Source organism: Hippopotamus amphibius, chromosome 7, assembly GCF_030028045.1.
Source record: "Hippopotamus amphibius kiboko isolate mHipAmp2 chromosome 7, mHipAmp2.hap2, whole genome shotgun sequence".
NCBI classification, from domain to species: Eukaryota; Metazoa; Chordata; class Mammalia; order Artiodactyla; family Hippopotamidae; genus Hippopotamus; species Hippopotamus amphibius.
In genome coordinates, this window is record NC_080192.1 from 8,279,266 (window position 1) to 8,291,324 (window position 12,059).

Genomic DNA, 12,059 nt, shown 5'->3' on the forward strand with positions numbered 1-12,059 from the left:
CCCTGACATCACCTCAGTCAGGGGAGGGGGCAGTCTTCTGACTGCTAGAGGGGTGTACGTCCAGGCTCCCCACTTGGTGTCCACTTATTCCTTGGGTGGGGGGCAGCTTCCTAACTAGCCTTCTTCGGCACCACCTGGCAGGGTTATTGGGGTGCTTCATTACAGCCTTGTGAGGGTGGACGTCTAGGCTCCCACTTGGCCTGTCCTGGTGGGGGTGGGGCTTTCACCGCCGTGTCTGGCTGGAGTAGAATGATTACTGTCTCAGTTTTCTCTCTTGCCAGGCTGCCCTTTCCCTGGTCCTTTGGCTAGCGAGAGCATGGAAATGCTTCCATAGACATTTCCAGTTGCCAGCGTCTTCAGCTCCAAGTCTGGGATGTGTAGGCAACAGGGAACCTCGGGGGACTCGCCACTGTGTCATCCTTCAGATTCCAAGGTCCCTAGGCCGTCTGCCACCTTCTCTCCTACTTACGTAAAGTCCAGAGTGTTTAGTTGTACTCAGTGGGAGGGACAGAGAAAAGCAGGTCTTCCCCGGCTCCCCAGATGCAGGCCCCACCCCCTGCCCCCCCAAGCCTCGTGATCCCCATGTGAACTCGCCGGTCCCACCTCATCAGACCACTTATAGTCCCTTGAACTTGTCACGCTCTTAGATGACCTTCCTTGTCTGCCTGTGGTGTTTCCATTCCGTACATTTGGTTTTTCTCTGTAAAATCTACCCAGGTGGTTCACACACTTTTTCCTCAGGCAGAATTTTGCCTCTGTTGTCTTATGTAGTAGCACTTTAAGTTACTGCTACAACTATACTTCCATCTCGTATTGTGTTTATTTGCCTTTTTCCCTGACCAGACCTTGAACTGCCTTTGAGGGCTGGGACTCCACCCTGTGCATTCTTGTTTTCAGTAACTAGCACAGTAGTTGCTGCAGAATTATTAGATGCATGGGTGGATGCATGGAGTTCTAGTTTCCCACCTGAGTTGTTAAATGTGTTTGTTACCACACACACACCCCACCACTGACACACTGTGCGTGTGCCTGCTGCTTCTGCAGTGGACAGAGAAATCCAGCCGGCTTGCCTGAAAGATGGGCTCCTTAGCCCATGGCACTCTGTTGACCTCCGTTAGCTGTCCCGTGTTCCTACCTTTGAGTTCCTCTGAATACAGAATTCTAGCATAGTATCTCACTGAGAATGGGGACGATCCTTTCTGTTATGTCAGCACCTAATAAAGTGGCATTCAGACCCAGGCACCTAATAAATATTCCTGAATGATAGTTAGGAGGAAATGAGTCTCTGTAGTCCGTTGCTATCCTTCTTGCTGAGATGCATTTCCAGGACGGCTTCCACTTGCCCACATGTTGGACTGGACCTGGGGCTGGTGCTGGGAAAGCGCTACATCCTTGTGCTAGGTTGGGTTTTAAGGCTCCTCATGCTGACACTTCGGTGTGAGATCACATCACTAGGTCAGGTACCCGGTCTATGTTCCTGCGCTGAGAACTGGAGACACCCAGCACAGCACCAAGCTCCCCCTTCGAAGTGGATGGCAGTGTGTTTTGAAAAAGGAAGTTGAAACATGTTTTCTCTTTTTAGTTCACAAATGACCTCAGTTAATTAAGGAAGCAGATGTGTAAGGGGAGAAAGAAGATGGGTACTGGAGAGAGGGAACAGAATATTATTTGGTGGTTAGAGCCAGCCAGGGGTGGGGCCCACATCTAGAACCGAAACTGTGATTAGGAACCCACACCTCTTAGCCACTTGTGTTCATTTGATTTCCGTGGAGGGCTTGGCTATTTTTCCTTTCAGCGTGTGTTTGCACACCTCCCTGTGTTCAGGCAAAGCCGTGCGAGTATTCCAGGAAACCAGCTTCCGGGGGTGGGAGTAAAGGATCAGATTCTGGTGCCCTCTGACACCAAACATGTATATTCTTGTAAACAGCATGCACAGCTCTTGGGTCTGCATGTTTGAGGGGCTTCTCTTTCAGAGACTGCCTTCTAGGAGTTTCTGGGAAAATAAAATTTCCGAGTGAGCAGTAAGTACCTTGGCTTCTCTGGCAAAGCCATTAAGGCAGCAAGGAGAGGGGAGATGAGAGTCCAAGGTAAAGGCAGCCCTCCTACTCGGACACATGTTTGTGGGGTAACTGCATCTTTGGGGATTTTCCACACCTACTAGAGGCCTAAACTTTAAAATTTATTTTCTGTGTTGCCATGGTTCCTGGTGTCTCATTCCCTTAGCGTGGGAGCTTGTGGTGATTTTGACTATACATTGCTACCTGCTTCTACATCAAGAAAGCCCAGGGCTTACCTGTATCACCCCTCAGCTCTTCACTAGGTTCCCCTCCACAGCCACAGCGTTTAACAGAGCCGGCCAGACACGTATAGGAGTGCCCGCTCCACCCCAAAGCCCGATTTACCGGGAGCACCGGCGCCCCAGCTCCAGATTCCCCACATGGGCGTGGGAAGTGCCTTCCAGGAGTCCTGACCAAAGCCTGCACGAGAGGGGCCTGGCTCCGTCCTCCTTTCCTGTGTTGGAAGTGGCTCTTGAAATCGTGAACTTGCTATCAGGGGGCAAACTGAGACGTGGGGAGAGAGCAGCACAGAGCGAGTGGGCTCTTCAGGGGCTGACAGAGACCTACACGCTCGTCACGAAGGGAGAAAGGGAGGCAGGACTGGACCTGGGTTGGGGTCCACCACTTGGTGAATGACCTCACCGGTCGCTGCGGTGTTCATTTCCTCACGTATAAAACTGGAATAATGGTACCCACCTCATGGACGTTAAGAGGATTCAGTGAGATTGTAATGTTGTTATGAAGTGAAACAGTCTTTTGGGATTGGTGATTATTGTCTTGAATTCTTTTCTCGGTCTTCATTTCTGGTGCGTTTGCCCAGGCTCTGACCAGCTTGTGAACAGCTGGGGTCTCCTCGCCCCCTCCTGGCTCATCTGCTAGGATCAGTGCTGAAGGCTGTGCCTTCAGCCCCGTGGCGAGCCCGTTTCTGGCCGTGGCTTTGTGTGTCTGCGGGCACTTGGCACCCCGCTTCTGAGCCTCCTGACGCCTGTCCGTGCTCAGTGCTGTGGCTGAGCTGGCCTTCCCACGTGGCCTGCCCTCCGTCCTGCATCTGAGCAGAGCCTCCCATCTGATGGGGTCATTCTTCTCCACTTTTTGAAGAAGTTAAGAAACCAGCCCAGAGGAGGGAAAGAGCTCTGACTTGAGGGTGAGAGAGGACTAGGCTGTGATCCCCACTCCGCCACTCGCTCCCTCTCCCGCCCTTGCCGAGCCTGTCCTCATCTCTACAGCGGAATATTACACACCGCGTGGAGGCAGTCAGACTATTCAATTAGATAACACTTCAAATTACCTGGAATGGTGCCCGCCACACAAGTAGGCATCCTCGCTGTTACTTGGAAAGTTTCCTTGACTCGCTGGAACCACGCAGGACGTCACACACTCTATAGCCCGCTCATCTGTCACCCCTCGTGCTGCAGCATCCTCATTGTACGTGAAGGTGATACGCTCCCCTTTCATCAAGAAATTCTGCGCTTTGTGAGTTGTTTTTCCAGAAGCTGGATCTGTGCCTCACCCCTTGGGATAGCCAGTGTAGGTTGTTGCGGTGGCACGCTGGCTGGTGTTTAGCCAGATAATCTGTGGCCGGGGTGTAGGAACTAGCCGGCCTGTGTGGGGATCTAACCCCTGATTCAACCAAACCACGGCATGTGATGACAGCAGCGCCCTAAATGCGTTGGTGAGGGGGCAGAGCCCTTCCACTCTTCTTCGATTGTCACAGGAGTTCTGGGAGGTGGGAGGATCTGCTCTACAGAAGAGGAGGAGGCCCGCGTCACACCAGCCGTAACTGTAGCACCCAGGACAGGGACACACGTCGTGATTGTCTTTCTGGGACTTCTGTGGAGTTTTGAACCGAGATGAGAGCCTAATTCTGACTGTTCCAATGAACGTTTAGAGCTTACAGAATCCTCTAGTTTTCCTGTCACCCGTGTACACTTTGCATCTGTTCCTTGTGGAGTGTTCATTAATTTGTTGAATGAATTATGTGCTGGGTACTCTCGGCACTGGGGCTACTGTCAGAAAGAAGTAGACATACCCCCTGCCATGCCCTGGCGGAGCTTACCCTCATGGTAGGAGGAGAAGATAAAGAAGAAAGATGCGTAGTGTGACTGCCCGGAGTGTCCGACGGTGATGAGCTGTGGGGAAAAGTAAGGCAGAAAGGCAGCTGGGGGTGGGGCAGGGCGGACACTGCGTTTCTCTTGGATTCTTAGTATTTATTGTCTCATCCAGTGATAAGCTCTCTTGAGAGCAGGGCTGCGTGTTCATTCCCTGCTGGTCCATCGCACCCTGCATATCAGGGCTTCTGGAGGCTGATTTTGGAGTTGAACCAGCTTTACTCAGTAGAAGCAGGTGCAGGGGCTGTCTGCTTACCCAGTGAGATGCCAAGACCTTCAGATTAGAGCTGGGATGGCCTGGGTAGTGCTTTGGACTGCTCTGGTGGGTTGGGGAGGGAGCCTGTGTTGGTTTTCCTTAGAGGCTGTTTGTTAAATCTAGAGCTCCCCCTGCTGTTAGAAGATGGGGTGCTCTCAAGCAGTCTTTTAAAATGATAGTTTCTTTTTTAATTCTAAAAATTCAGAAAAAACCCCAACAACTTAAGAAAAAAAAAAAGTACCGCGGGGACATTTGAAGCTTTCTTCTGGGACTACTGCTGCTGAGGCCTGGGGGTTGGGGAGTGGGCTGGTGGGAGGACGCACAAAGGCCCAGGCAGGGTAGGGTCATTTCTGTGCTCTGGCTGCTTTTAGCATCTCCTTAGCCCTGCACTCCTACCACAGCCAGCAGCCCAGCAAAAGTTATCTCCACACACAGTTTCACAGCTGCTTTGAAATTCTAGGGCAGCAGAAGCGAAACTGACCACGGTCTTAGAATTTATTTCTTATTGCTGTTGTTCCCTACTTGAAGTGAGTCAGGCCTTTCACCTCTCATCCTCAGGGTGTCCCAACTCATTATCTACAGAGTTTTTGACACAAACTGTCTTCACGGCACCCCATTTGTAGAGGATCCTGCTTCGGTCTCCCCACCCTCGGCGTGCTCTGCTGAGTTGCAAGCTGTGGCCGGGGTGGTGGTGGCCCCAGAATAGAGCCGAGTCCCTGACAGGGGCTGCAGTGAGCCTTCTGGTCAGCTGCTGGTTGTGTGCACCAAGGTTAATCGTACAGTCACGGTGAAGTTCTTTTAGTCTTTCAAGATGAAATTCAAGTTAATTTTAGCAGCACTATTAATATCAGCTGAACCAAAGAAGGAAATGGCACCCAGTAGATGTATGTCTTTTTGGTTTAACTGCCTCATTCACACAGTATGGTCACTTTGTGATTCCTGATGAGGTTGGAGAAGGAAAGTGGGGTGGACCCAACTTGGACCTCTGCTGTGTCCCCGTCTCCCCAAGAGTAACAGGGGGCCCAGCAGGCCTTCTTGGAGGGTTGACTGCTTCCTAAGGGTTGTATTAAAGTTCTGTTCTATGCATGCCCCTTACAGAGCCCAAGCTTAGGCAGTGACTATTCCCATTAGGAATAAAGTAACCAGAATTGTTTTGACGGGGTAGTTGAACCATAAAGCTGTGTGCTAACTCAGGTGCCGTTTTCTTCTTCACTTCAGCTGATATGAATAGTGCTGCTAAAATTAACTTGAGTGTAAGATGCCTTCTGCACTGTAAACTGTAGCAGTAGACATGATGCTTCACTATAAAGTAATTGTTTTGTGATTCTTCTCCCAACAGCTTTGAAAAGTCCAGCTGCATTTCATGAGCAGAGAAGGAGCTTGGAGCGGGCCAGGGTAAGGCACCTTTCTTCCCAAGGACTCCCAAGAGCATTGTCAGATCCCGTTGCGTTGCTGTCATCTTCCTTCCAGTCTAGCGTGACCTCCAGGGTCAGCCCTGGCCTCACCGTTCTAAGTGGAAAGCTCTGCCTTTTCTGCTTCATCCCCACCCCAGCGTCTCCCAGTGTGATGACAGGGACCGTGATCAGAATGAGTTTCCTCCTCTAGTACCTTCAAGGATATGTCATGGTCACCTCCCTCCTTTTGGTTTGGAAACCGCTGGTATTTTCCCATCTTTAATTCCACTTAGCCTCTGTAGCTGTTAGGACATGAGTACCAGCTGTGGAAAAGCTTGCTGAGTGGTGGCCCCTCCTGTCTGTGGCCACACTGCCCACACCTCTCCAGGATGGTCTCCGTGCAGCCCCAGGCAGCCAGGGTCCACTTGAGGCTGTGGAAGCAGAAGCTGGGCCTCCGAGCTGAGGTTCACGCTGCAGCACCTGGCTTGTTGCCCTGTCCCCCTCAGTTTCAGTTCCCTCAGGGGCCTCAGGGGATGTTCCGCTGCCCAGTGTGGGCGGAGATGGGGAAGTCACCAGAACATGCTTCTCCCCCTCAGCCCCTTCACGTTTTTCTTTTGTAAAAGAAAGGGAAGAAAGCTCCCCGAGCGGAGGATCACAGGCTGGGGCTCCCTAAGACCCACAGCTCTTTCAGAGACTCTGAGATATTTACCTCCAAGACCTATCTTACTGTCTTCTGGTTTTCTTTTATTTTTAACCAATTTCTAAGGAAAATTATGATTAATTCTTAGAGTGAGTGGGAAGAGTGAGGTCATGGGTCCTGGGAGCCAAAGGAGTGACCAGCTGCATTGTTTGAGTTGTTGGGAGGATGAGCGGATACAGCGGGGAGAGAAGGAGTGGCATTGCCTGGGCCCTCCACCCAGTCTTAGGACGTGGCACCATTTCCTGGCCTGCTTCTCCAAGGCAGGGAGTAAATATGAACTAATTAGAACAGCTACTAGTTTATTGAGCACTTTTATATGTGAAGTTGTATTCTTGTTTATACCCACATCAGCTTTTATGAATCAGGTGGTATTATCTTCACCCTAATAGATGCAGCTAAGAGAGGTTAACTGACTTGTCCAGCTGGTAGGTGGCAAGCTGGGATTCAAACCTTGGTCTGTGGACTCCAGGGGTTTCCTTCATCAGTGCTGTGTGTCTCCCTCTGCTATCGGTGAAGACCTGCAGCATCTGACACCCATTCTGCCACCTTCTCCAGCAGCTGTGGCAGTACTTCTGCCCACGGCAGACGGGTGATAGGCCCCGAGCCCATGGTCGCTGTAAGCCGTCTCCTGGAGAACTCAGCACCAGCCGGGGCTGGCACAGAGCTGACAAGTCTGAGCCCCAAGGCCAGGGCCAGGCCAAGGAGCAGGTCTTTACCTTGCTGCAGGCGTGCAGTATGCCCTGATACTTTGTTTTCTCTTCTATTCTACTCTGCCCTGCTCTGCTCTGCCTTGTCCTGTCCTATCCTGTGCTGGTCCTGACCTACTAATGATCTTGACCTTTGGTTTGTAAAATTCTGGTGCAGAGGTTAAGAGCACGGGCTCTAGAGTCAGACAGATCTGGGGTCACATATGCATTATAACATGAGTGCTGGGCAGTGGACTGGCTCTGGGACTGTTGAGGGAATGGTTTAATTCGCTTGGCGTCTCAGAAGTGCAGAAATGAGGACATTAGACTTTAAGGAACTAGAGCTATGACACCATGTATCAAAATTAGTATCCACTTGGCAGCCATTCAGAATAAATAGGAAATGCTCAGGCAAGGCCACATTTTTTGAAATAAGATATAAAATTATATTCAGTATGATTACCACTCTGCAAGATGAAACTTACCTTCTGCATGGAAGAATGATTAGAAACAGATATCCCCAAATACTAACAGTGATGATTAAACATTTTTTATTATTGTTTTACTTTCTAATTTTATGGATTTTCTTTGATGAACATATATTACTTTTATGATAGTTTAAAAACTATATCAGCAGTTCAGCCTCAGAGAGACAAATGGTCTTGACAGATGGATGATGCCCTTGGCAGGTGCATTGAAAGTGGATGTGTCCTTCCCAGGCCTCAGGACCCTCCTCTCCAGGCTGAGATTGTGGGGGCTGCAGAGGTTACCCACAAGAGCCACAGCTGTTTTTTGGTCCTGTTCATGCCGTGAGCTTGTGACCTGGATCTGAGAGCGGCTTGATGTGTTTTTTCTATAGACAGAGGACTACCTGAAGCGGAAGATTCGTTCCCGGCCGGAGAGATCAGAGCTGGTCAGGATGCACATTTTGGAAGGTGTGTTAGATTGGAAATGCTTCTTCATCTAAACCCTCATTCTCACTGCTTTCACCCCTGCACCACCCACATTTCGTCTTCCCTCTCTCCCATCGCTCCCATTTCTGTTGCCAGTGGGTAAGCCAGAGCCTTCACACAGTAAAACAGCAGTGCTGTGGTAGCTACCATTGGTTTTTGGGAATTCCCAGAGAAGCACAGTCACATTCTCTTAGGGTGGCTTCTCTTTTTCTATGACCACATAGTGGCCCTGGCTCTCATAAAACCTTGGTATGAAAGCCTTTCCTCCACATCTGTTTTTAAAATACATTTACTTTCTGTTTTCATCCATCCATCCATCCATCCATCCACTCACTCAGTATTTACTCGAGCACCTGCGAAGTACAAGCAAGATCATCCCAGACGTCCTCTGCCTGCCCGTGCGCCCCCCGCCCCCGCCCTGCCCCCTTTCCTCATTCTGGGGAAGGAAGGGTTTTTGGCTTGAATCTCTGCACCTTTTGTTTGGTATTGAACCCACTTTGGGGTTGGAAGAAAACTTTCCTAGTGTGAACCCCACGCTTTGCAGAGGGCGACACCGAGGCTCAGAGCAGGGAGGTGGATTGTCCTCGGAACACTGCAAGCTTGAGGGGGAGGAGAGACCATCCATCGGCTGGAGCTCTTTCAGCTCTAGCTCCATCTCAGAGAGTCGTCTGGGCCAGCCTGTGCCCAGTGACTGTTGTCGCGTGTGACCACACACCATCCACAGTGGGGGCCCCTTCTTCTGTCCTTGTGAAACTTCAAGCCAGGCCACCCTACTCTGCCTGGGACGGGCTTTACCCCTTCCCCCGAGGGGAGCTGCTCTGGTGTCCCCAGAGCAGAGCCAGCTCCCTCCTGTATCCTCCTGCACTCCATTCTCTCCCACGGCAGAGACCTCGGCCGAGCCTTCCCTCCAGGCCAAGCAGCTGAAGCTGAAGAGAGCCAGGCTGGCTGATGATCTAAACGAGAAGATTGCACAGAGGCCTGGCCCCATGGAGCTGGTGGAGAAGAATATCCTGCCTGTGGAGTCCAGCCTGAAGGAAGCCATCATTGGTGAGGAGGCCTGGCTGCCCTGTGTGGACTTGCAGGCCAGGCGCAGAGGGAAGGGGCTCGGGGCCGCTTGCTCCCTGACTTCCGGCTTAGCCTGGGGGAGCCGAGGTGTAGAGTACAAGAGCCTGATCAACAGGTCCTCTGAGCCTGGGACAGAGCCAGTAGCTCACGGATCAGCGCCGTGCCAGAGTAACTAAGTCCCAGCAGAGAGGCCTCTGTCCACTTCCATCTCTGTGAACACAGGGGCTTGTCCCTCTGTCCCAGAGAAGGTTGGTAGGTGTCAGGGTTGATGTGTGTGAGCACATAGAGACGCTGGGGTCTAGAAACTGTACCTGCTGTTTCTTTTCATTACTGAACTCCCTTCTTGTAGCCTGGCACTTTCCTCAGATAGTTCACTCGGTAAAGGTTGATTGACCCAAGCAGCGTGCTAGGTGCTAGGACCACAAGGCAGACCAAGCCTCTTGTCCTGATGGAGCTCAAGCCCAGGAGCGGTTGCAGGCAGGGAAATAGGCAGCAGTGAGACGGAGGGCCACCCAGCCCGGCCCCGGCGGTGGGGATCGGCGTCAGTGGAGGTGAGGCCAAGATGGGGGTGCAGGATGAGTAGGAATGAGAGCGTGTGCAGCGGGGAGAAGGAGCAGCCTGCACGTGGAGCTGGACGGGGATGTCGAGACGTGAGTGGGGAGGCCGCAGAGTCCAGGACGTGCAGGGCCTCGCGTGCCACGGGCAGGTGTACAGACATGTTTCTTTTGCTGGTGGGGGCCTGAGACCTGCCCCTGAGAGGTAGCCGTGCCTTTAGGAGGCTCAGGAGCTCCCGGCGTGAAAGTGAGCTAGGTCTTTGGGCAGAGCACAGGAGGGCACAGGAGTAGGCCCAAAGCAGGCCAAGCTGGGCCCCAAGCCCCGGGTCAGAGGAGACTGGTGTCTCGGGCCCCGTCTGCACCAGCGTAGGAGGTGGCGCCGAGCTGGAGGCTGGCGGCCCGGGCCCTGACCGCCCTTTTCCCCTTTCATTCCCCGCTTCATCCTGGCATTCGTTTTGCCTTGTGTCAGTGTTTTCCTACCCAGATCTTCACCAGGTTCCACGACAGCCCCTAGTTATAGGCCAGCGTTTGGGCCAAGGTCAGTGCTGGATTCTCCAGCCAGCCCAGATCTGATAAATGTTTGCCAAGAGGCGGCCGCCCCAGGCCTGTGCAAGCCCTGCTGTTACAGAGACAAGCAGGATATGCTGTGGCCGCTGCCCTCAGAGAGCCCAGTCTGGTGGGAGGAGATGCCGGACGCAAGTGATTCCTGAGTCTCGCTCCCGGGCACGTGGGGCGCTGCGTAGTAAGAAAGGCAGGGCCTGTGACATCACAGCCGAGTCACCTGCCATTCGGGATGGTCTGCAGACTCCCAGGCGATGACGGCTGTAAAGGGCCCGGCACAGTCCTGGGCATCCAGGGAGACTCAGGGACAGGCTGCTGCTGTTGGCAGTGACATCCATTGCCGACCAGCTGGCGGCTGCTGTCATGAACAGTGTAGGACAGCAGGTGTGTGGCAGGCGCAGTGGGACGGGCTTCTCTCAGGGACAGGGACGGTGGTGGGGCTGGAAAGTTCCACGGGTGATTGGGCACATTTGGGATCAAGCTGGAGGTTGAATCAGTTTGCGAAGTGGAGGAGGTACGGGGGACATTCCAGGCGGAGGGGACAGTGCGGCCTGGAGGCCTGGTGGAGCACGGCTCGTCTGAGGCCTGGGAAGTATTAGTTTGGCAACGAGGTCATCGTGGTGCCTGGAGAGAAAGGAGCAGTGATTGTGCAGGTTGAGGAGGGGGTAGGAGGCAAGGGAGTGGTGGCGGCAAATGGAGTCCATTTGTTACAGAAGAGAGTGGAGAAGAGAGAGAGAGAGAGGGAGATGGTGCTCAGGAAGGATTTTTAGGCCGAGGGACGTGAGCAGGTTTCTGGCTGAGAGGAAGGAGAGGAGAGGCTGAGGAGGGGGGAGGATAGGAGGAGGAGGCAGGGCCGGGTGTGTGTTGGGGGGAGCTGCTGAGGATGGGGGCCTGGGAGGGGCTTCACAGACGGCTTCCGTCACCCACAGGCTTCCCTGCACACTTACAGCCGCGTACACGCTCACACGCCCACCTCCAGTTGATCTGTAGCAGTTCTGTCAAGCCCCCCCCTCCAGGAAGTCTTCCCTGAACCTGGCCAGCATCCCCTCAGCATCCAGGTTTCCCTCCAGCAAAGCACCGGCCACGCTCCGCAGTGCCTGGACCACGAACTCCCGGAGGGCAGGGCCCCCGTCTGTGCCGTCCTGGCCGCAGGAGAAGGGGGTGGACCCGCGACTCCTCCATCCTGAGTCCCCTTGTCCTGTGGCTTCTGTGCCGTAGCAGGTCCCCTCTCTGGGAGGAAGAGACTGTGGGAGGAAACCTAGACCTAGTGTGACTGGCGTGGAGCACCCGGCGGTCAGCGAGCTGTGCCCCCTCCATGCGGGCCCCTGCGAGGGCGGGTAGGGGGAGCAGGACAAGCTCAGGGGCGTCCTGCCCGGGTCCAGGGGGCAGAGGGTCACAGCCCTGGAGGCGGGGGAGGGTCTGCTGGGAGAGGTCCAGGCTTGTTCCTGTTCCTCATCTGCGGTCGTGTCACCACGGCAGGGTCCCCGCTGTGGCCGTCGGCTCACCTCTGTGCCGCTGCCGCATTTCCTCCTGTGTGGACAGCGGCTGGTGCAGGGTCGTGACAGGAGTCTTTTGAAATACCCTACCTGCCCTCGTCCCCTTCCCTCTGCGTCTAGGATTCCCACGCCGGGGCCCCTGCTCCTCTAGCTTCTCCCTCCCAGCCTGGCCCCCGCCCAGGAGCACAGGCCTCCCGGGCCCCCCCCCCCCCCCCCCCCCGCCCCGGGC

At 53.8% G+C, this 12,059-nt stretch overlaps 1 protein-coding gene across 2 annotated transcripts in view; it reads left to right on the forward strand.

Annotated features, from left to right (window-relative positions):
- The window catches only part of MRTFA (myocardin related transcription factor A), a 95,932-nt gene that overhangs the window by 71,151 nt on the left and 12,722 nt on the right, over positions 1 to 12,059 (forward strand). For both annotated transcript variants that reach the window (XM_057740479.1, XM_057740480.1), the window contains exons 3-5: positions 5,761 to 5,816; positions 8,061 to 8,136; positions 9,040 to 9,201. In XM_057740479.1, coding sequence (XP_057596462.1) covers positions 5,761 to 5,816; positions 8,061 to 8,136; positions 9,040 to 9,201 — 294 coding nt within the window. The remainder of the gene's footprint in view (positions 1 to 5,760; positions 5,817 to 8,060; positions 8,137 to 9,039; positions 9,202 to 12,059) is intronic.